Genomic DNA, 22,737 nt, shown 5'->3' with positions numbered 1-22,737 from the left:
AGGCTGGAATGGATGCAAATTTACACTAATGGGATGTTTCACCCTAACTTTTATGTCTTTTTTGACTATTTGAGAAGACAGAAGAGTGTGTCATTTGTGGTTAAAATACTTGAATAGATATTTGCCTGCTTTATTTTAAATTAAATAGCTTCCCTTTGACTTGTTTGGAACTGTAACAAATGCACATGTTTGCGTGAGGAAGAAAACACTGCAAAATAATACAAAATAATTTATTTGTGTCATAGACAGTATAAAACGTTTCACCTGTAACCAGGAGAATAGCTGCCATGAGAAATGGTTTCAGGTAAACTTGAGCATCGAACGAGGACAAACTGAACAAAAATGCTAGTGCCTTGATGATACAATGCATTCTAACCATATTTTTCACAACTGTCAGAGATTGATGTGCAAGAGTGGGGTGCTTGGTCAGTAGCACTCCTCAATGAGCAGCTCCCCTGAACTGTACAGTTTCCTCTTGATTGCCCTGAAGCTGGTACTCAGCCTCAGACTGCTCTGGTGCTTTGTTGAAGTGCTGCCCTTAAAGAGCTTCTGAAACTTCGGCCACAGTCCGCTGGCATCTAGCCTCAGTACCAGGGTCACCTGAAAAGTTGGGACCAGCGTGGGGTCCACTGCTATTTGGTCCACAGCATAGAGGCAGCCCAGGTCCACCCTGTCCACACAGAGGTCGATCAGCGCCCCCCTGAGACCACAGGGCTCATTGGAGGCCAGATGGAGCAGCTCTTGGCTGATGTTGCGGAGCAGAAGATCGGAAAAGATGAGCTTGGTGCAGCCCAGGCTGGAGGAGGCCTCCTGAAGACTCAGAGTTATGTGCTGTGCAACCTCTGCTGCCAGGGTCTCCTCCAGCGGATAACACAGGAAACTGTTGTCTAACTCCGACAGAGACATGTCTGCAAAAGACCCTGAAGCAAACAAAAAAATGTATCAAATCTTGTCTCCTGCACCAAAAAAGTATTATTTAAACTGTTTTACTTGGCGGCATAGATTATTAAAGTATTGAAGTGTAGTTTTAGTCGAATAAAGACTCACCAGTTTGGCTGCTGTTCCTGCTCAGATGATCAGCTGTGGCTCTCTGATTGTTCCCCTTCAGCTCGGTCAGCCTCTGCAGCAGGCTGCCCCAGGACAGCCGGTTGGAGCGCCGGTCCTCCGTTGGAGACGGAGGAAAACTGCCGTCCAAGGACTGGTCGCAGGAAAAAGACATCTTTGTATTCAAATTTAGAAATATATATCCCTACTTTCCTTAAAGTGCACTGTTGTGAGAGTGGGGGATCTCTCTTGTGGCCCAGACCAGCTGGAAAACACTGGAAACAATGGAACAAAGCATTAAATACCCGAGTCGGGAGGCCCCGCCCACTGGAATTATCAGCCAATGAGACTTTAGCGCACGTTCTCAGCGTACTATCCTGCCTGGCAACTTTTGGGATTCTTTGATGGTGGAAAGGTCGCCCCCCCTCCTCACTGACGACTGCCTCCCCCTTCCAGCCGTGAATATTTTCATCTACATTTAATAAAGTTATGGAACATGCGGACTTCTAAGACTTCCGGTTTCTTTGTTACATCAGAATAATTTTACAGATACATATTTTACACATACTGTGTGTATTTAACCCGGGGCCTTGGCAAATGGTAAATTATTCCTGATGATTCATCGACTTCAGCTCCGACTGACACGTATCACACGTTCTTCTTGCGTCTGGTTACAATTATGATCGGAAATGTGAGTGCTGACATCAAATTTCGAAACAGCTTTTTCGCAAACCTGGAACCCGAACGTGATGCGTTTCTGGGCCCGGGTAAAGGGAATTCATAAATTCACAAATACTGGCATTTATGTCGGACTCCGACCTCAATAACAGCTCACATACAGTTCATGTGCACAATTAATGACCAGCTTGACCATTAAATGACTTTGAATCGTTATTTATGAACACAAAACAGCTGTTCTGACATCTACATCTGTGATAGATAGATAGATAGATAGATAGATAGATAGATAGATAGATAGATAGGCAGGCAGGCAGGCAGGCAGGCAGACAAACAGACAGATGACACCCGTTACACACGATTTCAAATTGCTTAAGTTAAACATTTGGGTTTTAATTCAGTTCTTTGCTCTGCGTTACCATATTATATGTACTTTTTTTTTACACATCATATGTAATTCAAACAGAAACTCCAATCTTCTTTAATATATACCCAGCAAATAGTGCTATGAATGTCTGTTTGTGTAAAACTATGATATTACTGAGAGCATATTAGAACTGATATAACTAATAATATAGACCTGGATTTGTTGTTTGGGAGCCATTATCCACAGTAGACATTAAAAATCATGATTAATGAGTCTTTCTTGTAGCGTAATACATTATTTGTACACAATGGGGCGCTATTGCATCGCACCAAAATGACAGGGAAAGAACTTTCTGGTTTTGGGGTTTGTCGGCCTGCCTGTAACCTGATATCTGATATGTGGACGTGCCTGTGGCGAATCTCACACTTCCACGCGTAATTCGGGCAGACTGCAAGTGTGATTAACCTGCTGTATCACGTGGTTCAGCGCTCTGTATTTGAATGCGATGAACAGATCTGAGGATTTCTGAAGCCACCGTTTGGCCTGAAATGTCTGGCCTGCCACAGCCCTGAGGGGGGGGGCAAATGGAGATGAAGCGTGACAAGCCGCGTGTTTTACAATTCAAACAGGTCCCGAGAGCAGCTCGGCCCGCAGAATTCATTTATATTCAAATCTGCCACATATCTGGGAAAAATGTTTTAATCTCTGATAATCTGGACTTTTTTTTTCTTTTCCATCCACTTAGTGCGAAAATGTCTGCAGCAACTGTGACAGGGTTGTGAATGGAGTATATTTACCTTCTTGAACTGACTTTTGTGGATATGACATGTTAATTAATTCAGGAAGGGTCCTCTGGATTGTGTTTGCCAGTCTGTAACTATGGCAACAGCATGGCCCATCTCCCCGAGACAGAGCACACTCAAATATTCCTCGCATTGGTTTAACAATTTATTTCCCTGAGTTCGTGACATAAGTCAAACACTTTTAACAAATAATTTAACAAAAGAAGAAATCGAATTTAATGTCCCACCTGGATCTTCTCCCTTGTTTGTCCTTTGCAACACAGTTGGCTCCTGTGTGTCCCCTGAAGATTGAACAGGGATCAATTATTGCCTTGAATGTTTTGCTGAAGGAAGCAGGAAAAGATCTGTACTCTTTGCAGGGTTCAGGAGGGAAAATCAGATTTTGCTAAAATGCACTTTTTGACTGGTAAAGTTTTGAAATTGTACAGAGATGCAAACAGCCAATGTTTGCCAGCTGAGATGTCCAGCTTGTAATTGCTGTGCTTGTGAACAAGCCCTGTATTAAGCATAAAGGCTTAGATACAGGAGTAAATAAATAATCACACCTCCACGGCGAGCACATGCATCAGAGCAGGCATCATTATTTATAAGTGTCCTGAGTGTCCCTGAGTGAGGCCGTCTCTCATCCTGCATTATTCAGAGTGGTCTATTGTTTTTGGTTTTAAATTTTATACAGCGGCTGTCGTGACAGCTCTTTTATTCTGATGCACATCACTCGTCTTCCTGTACAAATTACTTTCTGATTTTTTTTTTACTTTGATCAAATGCTTAATTGTTTAGGGAAATGGGGATTAAATCATCCAAACATGTAGTTTGGATGAGGAAGCAACTTGATGGATGGATGGATGGATGGATGGATGGATGGATGGATAGATGGATGGATGGATGGATGCATGGATGGATGGATGCATGCATGCATGGATGGATGGATGGATGGATGCATGGATGGATGGATGGATGGATGGATGGATGCATGGATGGATGGATGGATGGATGGATGGATGCATGCATGCATGGATGGATGGATGGATGGATGGATGGATGGATGGATGGATGGATGGATGGATGCATGGATGGATGGATGGATGGATGGATGCATGGATGGATGATGGATGATGGATGCATGGATGCATGGATGGATGCATGGATGGATGGATGGATGGATGCATGGATGGATGGATGCCTGGATGGATGGATGGATAGATGGATGGATGAATGGATGGATGGATGGATGGATGGATGGATGCATGGATGGATGCATGCATGGATGGATGGATGGATGGATGGATGCATGGATGGATGGATGGATGCATGGATGGATGATGGATGGATGGATGCATGGATGGATGGATGCATGGATGGATGGATGGATGGATGGATGGATGGATGCATGGATGGATGGATGCCTGGATGGATGGATAGATGGATGGATGAATGGATGGATGGACGGATGGATGGACGGATGGATGGATGGATGGATGGATGGATGGATGGATGGATGGATGGATGGATGGATGGATGGACCAGTGTACATTAGCCCAGTCCTTAGGGGAGGGTTCCTGGCTAAATCCCTGCTTGTGGACCAGGTGCCAGAAATCTTTTAGAACACTGCCAAGGTACCCTTGAGCAGCTTACTCAGTAATACAGTAATATACCCAGTTTGGGACTAATAACATACACTTCTTCTTCTTCATGTACTAAAAAAGATGATTAACGTCCCCATGCTGCTCTGGTTCCAGACATCTCAATTAAATCCCCCATTTGCGTCCCAGAGCATCAGACCTCCACGGGAATGAAATCCCATTACTCTGACTCACAGGTGAGCTTCTTAAGCAGCTTGCCTGACACTCCCCCCTCCCCCTACCATTCCTCTCCTCCACGGGGTACCTTTCCATCCTCCTCCACCGTCTCTCTCCCCGGGCCCTTCACACCACGTCATTCTGTGGGTTCTGGACCTGACTCCCAGCCTTGATCATGTGACATTAGGGATTAGGGACCTTCTTTGTTGTGTTTCCGGACGCAGGTTCCCGTCAAATCCCACAAGCGTTCCATGAACCGAGCTTCCTCTTTCTTTGCCGGTAAGTCTTAGTGCATCAAGATGAGAGATTAGGTGCTGGGCTTTATTAACACGGCCCCAAAGAAATTCCTCTCAGGGTGAAATACACATGACATCAGTTAATGCGGCGCATCACTGATATGGTGCCACCGGATGTCTCAGGGGAAGCGAGGAGATGTAGAGTGCTTCTGCTTCTCTGTTGTAATAAAATAAACAAATAAATATATAATGGTGTTGCAGCACCTGAGATCAACAGCAGAATGATTCACAAGGGTCACAAAGCAGCTGCATTTCCAGTGTCAATAAATCCTGAGTGAAGGTGTAATTAAAGACTCATTATCAATATGAACATTATCATTGTCAACATTAGCGAGCAGCTGCATTGTACGATGTTGAGGTCAAATAGGAAATAAAAAGGAAAATAATTTTGGGTAAAAAAAATGAAAATGATCATCTTCCTTCCTCATTCTTGCTCACGCACTTAAAATTGAATCAAAACACCGGCCTAAAGGAAAAGAACCTCTGATTGGTTTCACACCAGAACGCTCCCTTAATTAAGACACCATCTATAAATCCTGGATCACGTCAGTCAAGATAGGAGAAATCAACTGACTGTTGTTAAAATGAATTATCTAAATATACGGCTGCTGCTAAGGTCAGAATTCCTGACATCACGTGATTTTCTGACCAACTTTATCTTATTTCTAACACTTTCCCCGCCTAGCTCCGCCCCTCCTGCTCTCCTCTCTCCCTCTCTCTCCCTCTCCCAGGCTAATCACTTGGTACTTCCAAACACAGCCCGAGCATCCTCCCCCGCACAGAAGAGGAAGAAACACGCAGCTGCCGCTTGAGTTAAGGGAATTTTTCTGACCGCTGCCATGGTGGGAATTACGAATATAGCGTGCCTCCTGATCCCGCTGGTGATGCTCGCAGACTCTGCCTTCCAGAGCGACTTGAAGACCGTCAAGGAGGCGGAAAAAACGGGGAATTTCATGGAAGACGAGCAGTGGCTGTCCACCATTTCACAGTACAGCCGCAAGATAAAGCACTGGAATCGCTTCAGAGACGTAAGTCCAGCCGCGCTCAGCGAGAGGCGCACGGCGATGCGCAGTCCAGAGTTCTTATTAATGGCACACCAAGCCGCACTGGCAATACGATATAAACAAAGCTGCTGGGACCTGGGTCTCCTGCAGTTGTTTCAGACCAGATACTGTTTAAGTTTGCGTGGCCTATTACGCAGCCTTAAAGGCCCTGCGTGTTTTAGAATACAAACTTTAAAATCAAAAGTCCCACAGCGATGTTATTTAGAGCTCCATGTCTTATTTTCAACTGTCTTATGAAAGAATTCCTGAGGAGTGGGATGGAAGAGAAACGGTGTTTTTCTACCACTATGTTTTGTTGGAAGAGCTTTGTCCAGGACGATGCAGGTCACATGGAGACCCTGCCTATTACTTAGGTAAATGCAATTACCACCTCAGTCCTGCTCACAGAGGGAGGAGACCCACTCCATCACACTGTCCTTAATAAGGGTCCGAGCTGTTCTCAAATGTGTCCTCAGGGAGGGTTTGCAAACAACAGATCGGGGCAATTAATGCAAAAGCACCACGATGGATTGATGGTCGCAGCCGTTCACCTGCTGTTGGGAGCAGGCCGGGTTGCTGGGACTGATGAACGCCTGCGGGGTGTATACGAGCAGTGATGTATTTCCCTCTCTGTTGTTGCATGGACGTACCTTTGCCTCCAGCCCTGTGAAATGATTACTAATGATCACAGCAGGATTTGGAGAACGGTGCAGTTGGATTAGGTTCCCGTTAACTGGGTTGTAATTGATCCGGAGCGGCTATAGCACTCGACAGGTATCATTATTGGATTTGAAACATGAGCGTTTCAATGTGAGCCATGAGACCGAGGCGCCCCCGTTTTCGAAAAGACCGGCGGGCCCCTCTTCCATAATGTCACGTCACAGTGAAAGCCTGGAGTGTTAAATATCTGAATTATTGTGGGATGAGGTGATGCTGCTCCACCTGCTGGGAAAACCATCAGCTTCATCAGCGTCAAAAGACACTAAAAACACTGAAAATATGGAGATTCGTTTCATGACTCAGAGGAAATCATGATCAGCGTCAACATCACATTGAAACTCATCATCATCATCATCATCATCATCATCATCACTGAAGGTGTTGTGCAACAGCATTTCTAGGACCCTTATTCCCTACGCCGCCCAACTTAAGTGTGCAGCGCGCTAATGCAGCGACATTAAGCGTGATTTCATTCGGGCTGTTGCATCTGTGCACTTGCGTCGGCAGAAGTGATGCTGATGGCGCCGGTGATGATGGTGTTGACGGGAGAAAACACTGAAGCCAGCCACCAACCCTCTCAGGGGCATCGCCGGAGGAGGCCGCGATAATTTCAGCTCGCTACCGTAGCAACAGCAGCCTTGTGATGTGAAAGAGAGTGTCATCGCTGAGGGTTTGATTACTTTATCCCCATCAGCGGCCCCGCTTTAAGGTTGGAGGAAGCGCTGTAAAACATTTTTGGATTTAGATTTTTTTTTTTAGATCATTTCAAAGAGAATGTTAAGTAAGATTCTTAATGAGGGCTGCGGATTATTAAGTAGCAGCATAATGAATTGATCCGATGTTGCATCACGCTGGTGAAAAATTACAACTGGAAAACGAACAATTCCGTCTCCGGGAACCATTGCCACGGGAACAGTGACTTCCAGTGATGCTGTTGTATCAGATTACACAAACTGATGTTGACATGCAGAGTCCTCTGAGAGCTGACTGTTGAATTTTAATCCAACACAGGAAAGCAATAATCAAAGCCACACCACACCAGAGATGAGACCCCCCCCCCCCCCCCCCCCCCCCCACATCAGTGCAAACACTCAAACCCTCATATATCACCCACAGGCGGCAGAGATATCTCATATTTATCATTACTTACCGAAGGTGAAAACAAAATCAGGAGGAAAGGCTTTTCCCTGTGCAGAAAAAGTGCTCCCATACTTCAATTTACTTTATTTCCCTGAAACACGAGCAGATCCGCTTTACAGGCAACAAATAATAGAATTGGAAACCTTCAATCCTTTAATCTGACAGGTGCCCTCAACATTTAATTCCAGTAATGCTTCAAATCCAGGGAATAAGGGAGAACATCGGAACAGGGGAGGATAGCCAAACCTGAGAACTCACATTTAGCTTAAATTTGCAACAGAAGAGACTCCGAAACAGATGGCAGGCAAAGGACAGTGCACAGTTTAGCCATCGGTAGCTCCCCATCACTTCCAGCTACCTAGACAACCTCATACACTGTTCTCTTGCAATCACTTCCTCTATTTACTCTTCTTTAGGACTGTGGGTCTTCTACATGCCGCAGACTTTAACCCGGGATCTGTTTCCTATATTATCGCCCCCTAGAGGTCACCGAGATATGCCGCACATGTTCTGCTTGCGGGTTCAGGATCGGGTGCTTTCGTAGATGAACATCGTGGCAGATATCTTGCTAGGAGCTCCTGGATTTTATCCTCGTGCATCACTTGATGGGTTCTCTTCCTATTTTTTATTTTTTGACAGTGGCTGAATAAAGTATGTTCTGTTGTCAGAAATCCAAAGGCTCAATTAAAAGGATAATTACACACCGGCTGGATCATTCCACTATTCAGTGGACTGACTAACCAGTAAATCGAGTAGAAATTAAATTGCTCCGCGTTGTACACGGCTGATCTAATTTGGTTCAGCCATCTAGTAAAGACAAACTAAATTGAGCTAGTTTTGTAAAAATGTTATCATCCATAAAATTGCCAGGCTGTAAAATCGGTGTTTTTTTCCCTGTTGATAAGAGGAAGAGACGGTCCTCAAACTGACTGATGAGGAGGACGCAACAGTGAGCAACATCCATCTTGTGTGACGCTACAAATATGCTGAAATGACGAGAATCTTCTTTTTCTCATGTATATCGTTTTCTTAAAAGATGGAAAAGAGGCCCTGTTGTGCACAGTCATGCATTCAGCCACTATTTCACTTCATCTTTCAACCAAAAAGATAGACAATGTAGCCTCGCGAATACTTCACGTACCACTGAAAACCATCAGATCTCCTGACGCCAGTGGATTAAACACATTCTGCTCCAACGTCTGGCTCCCGACTGCTCCTCCTGATTTAAACCTCTTCTTCTGGAAACTGGCCGCAGTTCAGCGGGATGTTAACACCTTGTGCACGCAGGTTCACACATTACTGCGGCCTTTCGTCATGTCAAGACAACATGCAAAACATAATTGTGGATAATGGCGTCTGTAAGGCCGGAGCCAAAGCCTCCATTAAGGAGGTTTCTGATGAGGAGTAAATTATCCACGTCGGTCTGGCGTCCCTGCTGCAAGTGCACGCCGCTCTCTGATGTAAGGATGGACTATTCAGCCTGCGCTAGTGCATTGAATTATGATAACAGCTTATCAGAAACCTATTAGATTATCTGGTCATTTTTCTGAGCCCTGTCATGAGTCGTTCTTCATCTGCGCCGCGGCTCTGCTGGCAAAGCCCGAGGAATTTGTCTTTTTGTCCTTTGAGCGTCGGGTCTGGGTGTTGTTCGGCGTTTGGACGGATTACCGGTCTCACCGTTGGGTATCTTGGCCGGCTACCAGTGTCCTAGGTGGGCTGTAATTGAGTTAAGGGTGGGGAGAAAAAGGAAACAGTGTTTCATCTTCCCCTGACTGCATGACTGCAGCAGCTTCCCCACTGCTGTAGGACACAAGTGGCGCCGCCGCCGAGCCTGCGATGACTTACTAACTAATGAGAGACGCTGATTATTAAATGAATTATCAGATAAACTTGCACATAACTGAATACATTATCACTGCGAAGCCAACATCTGTTCGGAAAAATAGGCCTCATGAAGTATTCAGGTGACAGGAGACGCAGGAAACTCCCGGCGTGCTTGCTGTATTTCACATGCATGGCTTCTCAGAGTGACCTGCTTCGGTGTTGGCAACACAAGAGCGTTTACATCGGGCTGTGTGCTGCACCTGCCTGCAGTGAGCTCACCATGCAGACCTTCCCTCACACACGCTATAACTAAGAGGGGCGACAGCTCCACTAAATCACTAAAAAGTTTTAGCTGATTAAATCTGGATGTATCTGGGTGGATGAACAAAGAGGTGCTACAAGTACTGGTGACATTGGGAAAGTAGTTCCCAGGGACTGTAAGTGAAGGACGCATGTAGGACACTGTTGCTTCGCTACTCTCAATGTTGTCGAGGTCGGTGATCTAATGCACGGTGTTGGGGAAACACAATAAAGCATAAGCTGTCTCTGTTTTGTGTGTGTGCGTGTGTGTGTGTGTGTGAGTGTGATATGAGCTCTGGTTTGGAACTACATTTTTTGCTGGTGGTCTCATTGACTCAAATGGAGAATCCATTGACCATTTAGACGTTGGCGGCTCAATCTGCCGGTCAGGGACCAGAGGAACAGTTTTCTGTGTGGTAACCATCTGAATTCGTGATGAAGTGAGCTCACAGTTCCGAAAAAGGTTCTTCTTGGCGTGATTCTTATCAAGAGAATCTGGATTTTTATCATTTAATTTGATCGTGGATGCCTTTGATGCTGCTATTGTTTATGGGTGGGGGAGTGCAGTTCTAGTTCAGCAAGATCAGATGAGTATTTGGGTCATGAAATATAGAGTTTCTGCTGTGCTGCAGAGGATGGTTTGCAGCAGTTAGAGGAAACCTATTTTCAAAGGGTTTTATCATAAACTATAGGCTCCACCAGCTAAACGGGCAGATCTTTAACATGTTGTATATGACAATGAGCCCATTTTCAGGCCTCTGTGTCCTCCTCTCCAGTGTCCTAGATAATTTCATTGATTTTCTGTTGTTGTTCATTCTTCGCCTCAGCTCAGCGTTTTTGCCGAATTTTTTTTTTTTCGAAGGTCTTCGCCGTTTGTAGCGTTTTCTCCTCAAAGACGGAGACTGTTTCTTATTCCCTGCAGGGCTTGGAACAGGCAAAATCTGATTTTATTTTGAGATAGTGAGGTGGGCTGGCATGAGTGCACAGACATTTTGTGGATCGACTGTACAATTACTTTCCCTCTTAGCTCCGTCCCTGTATGTGCACATGTCTGTGTGTCGCAGTATATGGAGGAAATGATAACAAGGAATGGAGAGTGAGCCCATTTTATGTCTCACCTTTGCTACAAAAGTGATTATTGGTGCATGAATCAGTGTGAGGCGATCCAGATACATGCAGTGTGTTTTATATCTGCAACTGAAGCATAAAAAAACATCTAAATTATTCATTCGATCTGAAACTTTCAGCAGAGGCTGCACTCCCAGCTGTAATTGTTCCTTCTTTGCAGTCCAAATGCACTTTCCTTTTTATTTCGCTCTCAACGTCTCCTCCCCGTGTGTGTGTTTTACACAGACATTCCTTTCCTTACAGTATTCAACCTTGACCTCAGGCACACTTGAGCTTCGACCTGCTGCTACATGAGCGAGATGATCAATAAATCGTTCCAATTCAGACAGGTGTAAAAGTCACGACAGTCGCTCCAGTTACTTAAATTTCCTCCTTCCAAAGGTCTGAACCTCCGTCCAGTCACCTTCCCCCTGACTCTTCGACAACACTCTCAACAATGGATCTTGTTGATTAAATGGCTCCATCTGATCTGAACGTTCACATGTCCATCCAGTCATTTCCTCTTTTCATTATCAGCTTTTTGTCCTTCCAGAGCGCCGCATCGCCTCTATCAGCCCCACGTTCCTCTTCGTCCACGCAGTCGATGTGATTGATTCTCAGGGGTCGTTATCGCACAAACAGTTGCCGTATTAATTGAATGGAGAGTCTGGCACCATGACAACAGAGAGATGTTCAAACGTGCTTGCACTCAGTCCTTGTTTGATGTTTCCATCCGCAAATATTGGGATGATCTTCAAAGGTCGGGGAGGAACCTACACCTGGAAGATGAGCTGGAATAGGTCTCCACGGGAGAGCATGCCCTTAGCTGCTGATTGGGGTGGGGGGGTGGCGCTACCCCTCCTCTGAGGGCAACCGGAGTCAACACAGAGTGGATCTGAAGGCATTTAGCAGGAAACGGCCACCCTGGAACCTGCAAACGGCCAACCCCATCAATGACTATCAATCATCGGCTTATTATTGTAGCTCTGTGTGAGTCTGTTGGCTGAGGCCAAAAACTAGTCTGATGGGAGGATGATGCCTGTTTCGATGCTTTTTTTCATTTTGAGAATTTTCACTTTTACAGCTGGGATGAGACGATAACGTTTAGCATTTCATTCGTAAAATGGATTGAAATAACAGATTTTCTTTTTCACAGTGGCAGGAATATATAAAATATGGTCCAGCAATCCAAAGGTAGAGGGATGAAAATGAGGGAAGTGAATAAAGGATGGAGTTAAAAGAGATCCTCAGCAATTATCCACGGTTTTACAAATAATAAAGCATCAGCACAAGCAATGGTTGAAAGAAAATAGAGAAAACAGTTTCAACAAAGAAGCAACAGAAAGAAAGAACCTGGCGTGTAACAAAACATGATGGTTTCCTGTGCTGTGGGCTTGAAAATGTTACTTTAAGGGTTCTCCTCATGTCTCCCCTGGTTGGAGGCAGATTGGAGACCTCAGAATTCATGTTTCTCCACATAAATTCCCCACAATCTGTTGTGTGTAAAGTCGATGCTGTCCAGCCTTGTCATCTCATCAGAACCACTCCCTTTTCCATGGAACACAAATCCATAAAAGGCTGCTAAATAACAGAAGAGCATCAGCAAAGGAAGCAAAGAATAGGCCTGATTTATGACGGGGTTGTAAACCCTTCAAGGCCCCCCTGTGTTTACACGCTGCTCCATCAGTTGTCGCATCCACAGAGCTCAGCTGGAGAGTCCAGACATGGACGCTTGCTTCGTTGCAGGAGGGTGCTGTGGAGAGGTGAATGGAAGCGTAGTGATGAGGATATTGAGGGTCAGAGAAGAAGGGCCAGGCTTCGCCGTGATGAGTAAGAGCGAAGGAGGGAGGGGGCTGCAGAAATCTTGCTCATATGTCTCTGCGTCCTCACCGGCTTTTTTCAGTTTGTTCAATGAACGAAAGCTCCACAACTGTGTCAAGAACTATGACTAATGCGGTTTCTCTTCTTTCCCTATGCTGTCGTTTCACCAGGAGGTAGAGGTCAGTTCTCTCCAGCCTTTCAACAACGCTGCTCCAGATTCCTCTGTCTGGCCTGTCTTTATCTCCTCTGTTACACACACACACACACACACACACACACTCTTAAAAGAAATCACCGTTTTAACTCAGGGGGCGGGGCTTCGAGGGTAGAAACACAACACAGTCCACACTCATCTGTGAGTCACTCTGCTAATTATCATACTTCAGACTAATGTGTATGTTAACACGAGTGTGCAGAGTAAATGAAAAGCGCTTCGCCTCTCAAAGATGATAGAGTGTTAATATTTTATGGTATGCATAATAACTCTGCACTAATGTGATGAGGCCTGGCGGCCACTGAAAGAGTGTTTGTTTTCATGTCTCTGCAGGATGATTACGTCCGAACTTGGGATGAAAATCAAGGATCTAATGAAAGTAAGTTCAAAACTAATTCTAGGTAGATATCGGTCATGTGATCAGACCCCCATTCAATCACAACCTAATGTTGTGAGAGCATCTCAGTTGCACCCTAGTGGTCAGCTGCAGTAAAGCAACCAGCCCCTCCTCCGTTTATTGTCCCATGTGATACTCGGACAACTCTGTAAATCTCTTGTCAGGCCTTTACGACTGTTTTTGCTATTTTTCTGTATGTTTGTGTGGATGCGCAGGCTTATTCCCTCTCCCAGACCGGCTGCACGTGAACACATTTGACAGTGTGCATGTTCGGAGTGCTGGCGTCACGCTCGCTGTCCACGCTTGTGTCATCTCCTCGGTAAAACGCTTGGAAGATGTTAGCGCCCCGTTTCTTCTGCTCGAGCGGATTTAACGTGCCGCCCTCGGGGGACGCGTAACATCGGCGAACCTTCACCACGTTGCTGCGATTCCTCGTTCCTGTCCAGCGGGAGTCTGTCTGCAGCCTCCGCTCCGACCCCCCCTCAGCCGTAATTGAGCCCGAGCAAGATGAAGTCATGGCAGTCATGCCCTCAACCACATTCGGTTGATTTGCAGCCCAGATGATGCCGGCTGAAGGGCAGAGTCCATTAACACAATTTCCCAAGGTCTTAATGAAGGACTAATTATGGTTTTGAATGAAATCCCAAAGTGAGACATAAAAGCAGAAGAAGAGTGTGAGACAGCAGCGGGAGCTAATATGCTCTGATTGAGTGCGGAGCGACCAACATTATCGCCATTCCCGCCGACGTGAGGCCGAGAGTAGGACGAGAGTAGGCTCAGATGAATACAGGGTCGGATCGAGTGGGAGGACGTCTTCACCTCCCTTCGCTCAGCTGAATCGGAGGCAGAGGTCGTTAATCTGCCGAATCACATGCAACATCACAGGGAGCGTAATTCAGGGGCAACTTACTGAGGCGTGTGACACTTTATTGTACCCCGGCGGTTTATCAGAAATTATTTATTTATGCTTTTCCTGCAACAAAGACCAGGAATTCCAGAAAACGTCGGTTTCCATACAGGCAAGCGCAGCTACTATTCATACCTGTAGACACCTTTTTTTTCCCAAGGTAACTATTTTTGGTTGCTCCTATTTTATTTTCTTTCTTCTGTCGCAACATTCGTCTGTATTCAAGAAACCACACGTGGAGAAGATCATTTCTCCATTTGACCTACGCTTTTAAATAACTGCTTCCTTAAAGAAGTTGGTTCCTCTTTGCATCTACTGATGCAAATTGATGGATGAATAAAGTCAAACATGCACATTTATGTATTTTCACCAATTTCGCAAATGACAAATTTATTTGCCGCAACCTTCTTTTTTAAAACTATCCTAAGTTGAGCATCCTTTGTGGCGAGTTAGCAAATTTACTCTGGCATGACACATGATGGATCACCCTCAGGCCAGGGCTTTGCTCCTATAAACCTCCAGTCGGGCTTTATTTGAATGCCTTCAGCATGTCACTATTTTCATTCCATATGGCATTAAAGTCCTCATCTTCCCTATTTCGCTTTCCGCCCTTTTTGACGCAACTGTGCTATCGCCCTCCATTGATCTGTCCTCCTTTATGAGCTGCCTAATGAAGCGGCGGCAGGAAAGGGAGATTTGTCCCTGTGAGACGTCACTAAATCAGCGTGATGTCTTCACTCCCAATGAGCCTGCGGGTTTCGTTTCTCCATCCCGTCACGGAGAAGGTGGGGGGCTTTTGATCTGCCGCTGCTCTGAAAACACCGGCTGTAAATGCCAAAGATGGGCTGAGGTGGAAATTTGCATTCAGGCGCTGCACTCCACTCTGCCTCACATTGTGCCAAACCGGAGAGAGAGGTCAGGCTAATTTGCAGCCGATTTTCTCACTCAATCCACCAATCAGGCGGCTGATTGAATCAGGACTGTAAACACCGTGGGAGAAGGGCTGTAATTTAGCCCTGTAAGAGCAAACACGCTCCCTCTCTCTGAGGCAAACAATGAGACGGAGGACGCAATTCTTTTGTTTGGCTATTAATTTGTGGTAGCGGCAGAAGCTTTTCTGACAAATCAGAGCAAATGGAAGGAGGAAACGCACAAGTTTGTCCCCGCACAGCCACATCTGCTGCCCTCGCTCCCCTGTACACTCCACAAAATCTTTCTATTGTCCTCCCTTCTGTCCCTCTTCAGGACACCTGGGACCGCTTAAATGAGATCAGAATGTTTCCTCTACACTCCAGTGAATAAAATCTTTTTGCCTTCCTAAACATTAAACCTCTGACAGCTTGGGAAGAATGCACTACAGCAGGAAGAGGTTCATGTTCCTCCATGAGTCATGTATATAACAATAAAACTAAAGGACCTTTCTGTGTTTTCTGGTGGAAAAAAGCACCACTTAAGGCAATTATTCTCCTTAATGGGGTGGTCATTTAAAGGCAGAAGTCTGAATTTGGAGCAGAAAATGATGTTGCCTTCAGTTTACATGAAGAAACGTCGTTGTTGTTAGCATTGTTAGCTAAAAGCAGCTGATTAGGGCACATTAGGGAGAAACTGCACACTGCTGTCAGCACAATGTGCTAATCTAGTTTTTAGTCAGTTCACGGAATAGCCAAAATGCAATTCAAGCTTTTTTCCCCCTCGTTTAGAGTTATAGAAATGAGACAAGTCAGGCTTCACGGCAAACAGGGAAACAGATTATTTCTGATTATATTAGAGACTGAGTGTGTAAATAGTAGATAAGAAGGCTGATGAGGAGGATGTGGCTTTAGGCTGCTCTTGTTATCTTTAATCTGTGTGGATAAATCTCAGGCACAGTAGAGGGAGCCTAATTAGGAAGGATTCTTTTGGCTGTGGGCACTGGCTTAACACCTGAAGATGGAGATTTTGGAAAGAAAAATTGGAAGTAGGTGGGTGTGTAGGGGTCAAACCGAGCGAATGAGATGAGATCGACAGGCAGGGCAAGAAATGGGAGAAAGTTAAAATCAAGAGAGAAGCAAAAAAAAGAATCTGCAAAAGAGGAATTTATCAAGAGAAATCAGAGGTGGAGAGAATTACAAAAACGTGCTGCAAATCACACTCAGACTGGAAATGATTGCGGACCACAAAGAGCCCGTTGCTATGGAAACGTCATCATTGCAGGCAATGCTTTAATCTGTGGAAGCCTGTTAAGCTAACATGAGGCTCAGGCAGCCACCTTATGCTTCTGTGTTCACAACACAAAGCGGTGCCAGCGTTGTTGCCTGTCGCTATCAACAAGATTTCTTTACCAGTGGTTTGAAAGCAGGATTTTCTGCTACTTTTGCCTTAATTTGCAATTGAATAACTAGATGTTTTTGAGTGCCCACTCCCCTCTGTAATATGCTGTACCCCCATCTCCATATCCTCCTTTGTTTCAGGAAGTGTTTGGTAATTGGCTGACGCAACCTGAATTTGCTACAGTGCTAGTGTTAATTAGATGTGCAGTAAACACGCAAAGGGAAAAGCAGACAGGAAATAACAAAAGAGAAGGCTAACAAAGGCTGTCACTCACCAGGCAAACACAGACAGAGTGACCAGAGAGTGGGGGTGTCATTCGATGCTGACCAAAGATTGTGATTTCACAGAAACTTCTGCTGCTTTTATGATATGACGCTTGCAGCGGCCCAGGTAGATGAAACAGAAACAGGGAATCTCAGGGGGCTGTGAGCTGACACATGGTCCAGTATTAGGAGAGCCTGATGGAAGAGGGAGAGGGCGTTAAGACCACGGGCTTCAGTTCAGATTGCTGAATATGCTCATCTCAGCAGATTGGCATGAAAAAGCAGGCATTCACGATGTCAAAGATATGATGCACTTAAAATAGAAGGGTCACTTTGACCAGTTAGGAAGACCCGGGGAGTGAAATAGTGCAGTGCAGCTCTGCGCCGAGCTGATAATTCAGACTGGGGCGTAGGTTGTGCTGAGCTAACAGAGAGATTTGGGATTTGAGACTGCCGATGCAGACTGATGGCAGATAATAACAGGGTAAAACCTGTGTGAAACAGTGACGATTCATCAGCAGACGTCTTCAGTCCATTTATTCTTGCTCTTCCACAGACGTAGACACCACCAAGGACCCGTGTCAAAAGATTAAGTGCAGCCAACACAAGGTCTGCATCGCCCAGGGATACCAGAGAGCTGTTTGCATCAACCGCAAGAAGCTTGAGCACAGGTGAGTGTGTGCAGCCTGCAGGCATGAACTTTCAAAAGACCCGCACCCCGTCGAGAACCTGCTTTCATGACGCAACTAAAAACGCGAGCCCAACGGAGCCATGACAACGGCCGCTGGATTGTGCTGGTCGCTCCCACGGTAACAACAGTAACACCTGTTTGCACAGAAGCGCGTGGCTGCCTGCTCTCTAACGATAAGCTAATTCATACGGACAGCTCAGCGGACAGCTGCTTCCTCCATGTCCAGATCGCTGCTGCTGCTGCGTCTCTGCACCCCAGATGAGCGCAGCGGCCGCTGTTTGGGCCACGGTGCTGAGGTGCTTGTGTTTGTCCTCTCTCCCGCAGACTGAAGCAGCCTGCTCTCCGGTCCCCTAATGGAAACTGTCAGCCCTGCCCCATCTCCTCCACGGGGCCCGTGTGTGGATCGGACGGGCACAACTACGCCTCGAAGGTACGCGGAACCAAACCCAACTGGGATGAGGTCTGCAGATGGAGGGTTTGAGCGTGATAAGCAGGGATTCTGCAGCAGTGTGCATCGTAGTCTCCTCCTACACCCCCCCACCCCCCACCCCCGAAAGGAAAGGTGTGAAACATGAGAGGATCAATATCCATGAATCCTCAAAGCATCCCCCCAATAAAGATGCATGTTTTTTCATTGTGTGTTCATAAACGCATTGCGAATCCCGCGCACTGTTCTGTACATAAGAAATATCCATACCGCAGATTTAATCACAGCTTTGTCTTATCGATTGGGCACAGCGAGGAGTATGCACTGAAAGGAAGTGTGACACCGCTGTGCACGTTCAGAGCTGAGTGGTTGGGTGTTCAGGGGGCAAAAAGCAATGATATATGGCCTCAGAAGGACCGATTGGTGGGTTGTGGTAACAGATTCCCTCGTGTTTATTGATCTGGGCCTTGTCTTCGGGATTGCTATTCCTGACCTTGTGTGCATGTTGAGGTTAGAAAGTGCCTTTAGGAGCAGGCCTAAGATTTACACTAAGCTATACAATCATTTGGCTCATGAATATTCCATGCGTGCTGGGACGGCATTTCATTTTCCTTTCGCCGTGCCTGTGTGTATGTGCGCTGCAGTGCAAGCTGGAGCAGCAGGCGTGTCTTACTGGGAAAGACCTTACCCTGAAGTGCACAGGCCTGTGTCCTTGCACAACTGCTGCACCCACACCCAAGGAGAATAAACGAGGTAGGAACAAACCCACCCTACTGTGATGCTAAATATGAATTTACAATCAATTTATAGTGCAACAAATGAGATCTTTTCTTCTAATTCTTCCCCTCTGGCCTCCACAGAGAGCTGTACTGGACAGGATTTGGCAGATCTCGGGGAGCGACTGAGGGACTGGTTCCAGCTCCTGCAGACCAACGCCAAGCAGAACAACAATAGCAAACGTGGTGCCAGAACCACTGCAGCCAGCACCACATCAGGTCAGACTGTTTAATGGACCCTGAGAGGGAGTCAAAGCACTTTAGTTACAGTGTGCTAAAAAGGTCTAAGCAATTAACTTGATGGTGCTGCGTTCAACAACACAAGCATTGTGGAGCATGTGTAGAGAGTGGCATGTTGGACTGGGTTTGCGCCCGAAACAACAAATATTTCCAAGCGTTTATTCAGGTTTCATTTTATTGTTTGTGCAGCTGCCCCCTTGATAATAGGAGTGACATCGTTTGTTGTCATTCTTTGTGTTTGCAGTCCTGGACAGGAGCCTAGTTGCAAGCTGTAAGGACTCCATAGGCTGGATGTTCTCCAAGCTGGACACCAACGGCGACCTGTATCTGGACCAGGCTGAACTGGCGGCCATCAACCTGGACAAGTACGAGGTCTGCATCCGGCCCTTCTTCAACTCCTGCGACTCCTACAAGGATGGCAAGGTCTCCACCGCTGAATGGTGCCTCTGTTTCTGGAGGGAGAGTAAGTATCCTAGGGTGGGTGGGACACTAGTGGGTGGCGTACGCAGATTTCATTCCTCCGACCCACGCTGACCTGATCCCCCTGGTGCGTGCGTACGACGAAGCAATCCTCTCAGCGGCCCGCAGCTGTTGCCACCTCTGCTTCATCAGTATTCCCCTTCCTTGTCACCCTCCTGTTCCCCACCCCTCCCCCGGTGGCCTGTAACGGTCACCGCAAGGAGCCATAAACATCCCTCCCGCTTGTTGACAACTCGGTTGTCCTGCCGCTCGCGCAGATCGGGCGTGTCAGCGAAGCGGCCAAGCAGAAACTGGGTCTCTCTCACAACTTTAAACTGTTGCAGGGCGAAGCAGACGGGTCTCATTTTCACATTTGAACAAGGTCGTTTCCAAACATGAATTAAACACGTTTAACGTTAAATCGTAATCATCTCCTCTGAATTTAATGAACTTTGTTCCTTGTTTTGAAGAGCCACCGTGTCTGACCGAACTCGAGAGGATTCAGATACTAGACGGAGGCAAGAGAAAGTACGGTAGGTGTCAAGCAGTATTTTAAGAGAATGAAAGGGAGGTGAGGGCGATGCCCCGATCTGTTAAACACAAGCAGCCAACGGCTTTCCCATTGTTTTGAGCCCATTCGTATGACCATAAAATTACGATTGTTTTTAAATTATTCAAGCGATCCTGCAGCTTTATCAGATAGCTGCAGATTAAGAGTCTTAAATTTCTCCCGATCCTGCCTGCATTCACCTGTTAATCTGATTTATTTCATTCTTTTACATCTGCACATGTGAAAAATAGAAAGTGGAAGTGAGTGGAAGACAAAAGGCAACAAACACAGAGTATAAACGAAGTAACCTGTAGTCTATTCTGGAGCCCCATTAGCACAGCTAATGCTAAACCTGTCGTCGCCACCACGGCCAACAAAACAAGACTGGATGTTTTAGAACATCAGGAAGTTTGAGGTACTCCCAAAGTGTGTTTTGGGGTTGTTTTTTTGTTATTTGAACAGCTGTTGGGAAGATAAAGCAGCCGTTGCGCCAACTGTTCATTGATATGCTTTACTTTAGACAGTCGTGTTGTCCCATCTCATTTTCTCACACACTTTCATTCTGCTTACTCCACACATGATGCTAGTTAGCACAGACGCTCACCATGCTGGTGGTCTATGATATTACAACTTGCTCTTTTCCCATTTCCTCCCTAAGAGTGCGCTATTTGTATTCATGGAATATGGAATGATCTGCCCCACGTTACACATGTGATGTGATGCGTGGGTAGAGGGGAGCTGGTGTAAAACAAGGGATGCGTAATGCTGCTTCACCTTGAATTTTTTTGCCTTCGAATTTAAGGGCGATTCATCCCCAGCTGCGATGAGGACGGCTTCTACAGGAAGCTGCAGTGCGACAGGGGAGAGTGTTGGTGCGTGGACCAAAATGGCGGAGAAGTAGCCGGAACCAGAACCCGTGGCAAGACAGATTGCGGTGAGGTTGCAAACGCGTGAACCGATAAACGCAATTTTAACCTGGAAGTTGTAAAATATAGGCAGCAGTTTGGACCACTTCAACCAACACACACACACACACAAACACACACACACACACACACACACACACACACACACAAGGCTCCCTTTATGCAAAAACATGGCGGCCCGCTGCATCATTACTCACTGCAGGACTGGTGGCACATTCATGTGTCCAGAGTCATTTGCATTCTAAAGCCCTGCTTGTCACTATGAGAAAAGTCTTTCAGGATAAATGAGCCCCGGTTGGACTGAACGTACGTCTGATAAGAATGGCTTCCCTGGCCTGGCGCAGAAACAGCTATTAAAATCCAGACAAAGTCAAACACGCACCTCCTCCTCCTTCCCCCACCACAATCAGTGTTTTTAAAATTAATTCCTACATTCCTCACCGGCCTAGAAGAGACTCCATCAAAGTTCAGAGGAAGACTTACCCAACAGTATTTATTTCACGATACAAAATGGGCACAGTGGATAATTCAATCTGCTCCGTGTGTGTGTGTCTGCAGACGATGAAATGGCATATTCAGGCGACACCGGCAGTGCCGTCGGATGGGAGGACGAGGAAGAGAAGGAAGCCGAGGAGACTGCAGAAGAGGCTGAAGAGGAAGAGGGAGAGGTGGGAGAGGTAGACGATGGGGGCTATATCTGGTAGAGGGTTCCACCCTCGACAGTATTCACGCACGCACACACATAAACAGATCATGCAGAGAGACGGATGTGGTGACGCCATCACACGCAGAACAACGCTGTCTCATAGAAAACCGTTGGAGGGGAGGCACAGAGCGGGCGGAGGAAGACGTGTATGTAACGCGAGCATTCATGGTTAGAGGATGTTCTAAAAAAGGGGTGGTGGGGGTTATATATGTGCTGAAATCTAAGAGTCTGCTTCACAGAATTTTGTCCTCCATACTTGTGAAACTGTTTTCTTCTGTTGTGTCCTTTAAACCGTCTTTATTTTGCTGTTGCGTAATAGACAGTGAGCATTTGCAGGTGCTTGCATATAAAAAAAAGAGAGTTTGACTCCATTTTATTCATCTAAACTGGCTTCTTTCACCTTTTCTTCCTGTAGATTAACAAAATATAGATAACCAGTTTTGTATTTAGGCAGAAAACTGGCACTAGAGAGAGGAGGCTGTGTTAGAGTACTGAAAACATCATTTTCATGCTCATATGTGACAGTTGTGCTGTCTCATCCATGGCGTAATGTAAAAAGGTTGTCAAGTATCACTCTTTATCCTGTATATATGTGTATCCGAAGACAGATCACCTATTAGTCCCGTTATCGATGCCTTGGAAGACTAGCGGAACACACTGCTCAGCTGTGTGTACAGCATATCTTAATGTGGATCAATCCTCGTGTTTAATAAAAAACTGAATAAACTGGTCTATGTGGCCATGCTGGTGACCATACATCTGGATTTGAGCTTTGTCTCTTTTTATTATCTGTTTTTGAAACCTATATACATCTTTTGATGACTTTAGACTTGATGACTTGAATAAAAAAAAAAGCAGTCACCAATTTAAAGTCAAGTCTTAAAGCAAAGCCAACTACTTTCTTAGAAGTTGAAGGTCAACCTGACTGG

General features: G+C 45.9%; 2 protein-coding genes across 3 annotated transcripts; one reads left to right on the top strand and one right to left on the bottom strand.

Moving 5' to 3' along the window:
• Nucleotides 1–216: 216 nt before the first annotated feature.
• Nucleotides 217–1,317, bottom strand: LOC101079203 (DNA damage-inducible transcript 4 protein-like). The gene is made up of 2 exons (XM_003964041.3): nt 1,048–1,317; nt 217–920 (listed from the first exon to the last, which is right to left on the bottom strand). Exons 1-2 carry the CDS (start codon nt 1,217–1,219, stop codon nt 427–429), a joined length of 666 nt encoding a protein of 221 aa, XP_003964090.2. The 5' UTR covers nt 1,220–1,317; the 3' UTR covers nt 217–426.
• A 4,399-nt stretch (nt 1,318–5,716) lies between these two features.
• Nucleotides 5,717–22,572, top strand: spock2 (SPARC (osteonectin), cwcv and kazal like domains proteoglycan 2). 2 transcript variants are annotated; one of them, XM_029835434.1, is made up of 11 exons: nt 5,718–6,015; nt 13,113–13,121; nt 13,490–13,535; nt 17,590–17,704; nt 18,049–18,154; nt 18,796–18,904; nt 19,012–19,146; nt 19,412–19,630; nt 20,097–20,159; nt 20,979–21,110; nt 21,661–22,572. In XM_029835434.1, exons 1-11 carry the CDS (start codon nt 5,827–5,829, stop codon nt 21,804–21,806), a joined length of 1,269 nt encoding a protein of 422 aa, XP_029691294.1. In that variant the 5' UTR covers nt 5,718–5,826; the 3' UTR covers nt 21,807–22,572. The 2 variants fall into 2 exon arrangements, with proteins under 2 accessions (XP_011601585.1, XP_029691294.1); XM_011603283.2 differs by lacking the exon at nt 13,113–13,121 and having other exon boundaries at nt 5,717–6,015.
• Nucleotides 22,573–22,737: the final 165 nt, after the last annotated feature.

Source organism: Takifugu rubripes, chromosome 4, assembly GCF_901000725.2.
Source record: "Takifugu rubripes chromosome 4, fTakRub1.2, whole genome shotgun sequence".
Classification (NCBI taxonomy): Eukaryota; Metazoa; Chordata; class Actinopteri; order Tetraodontiformes; family Tetraodontidae; genus Takifugu; species Takifugu rubripes.
Note: the sequence above shows the minus strand (reverse complement) of the source record. Positions and strands in the feature narration are given on the sequence as shown.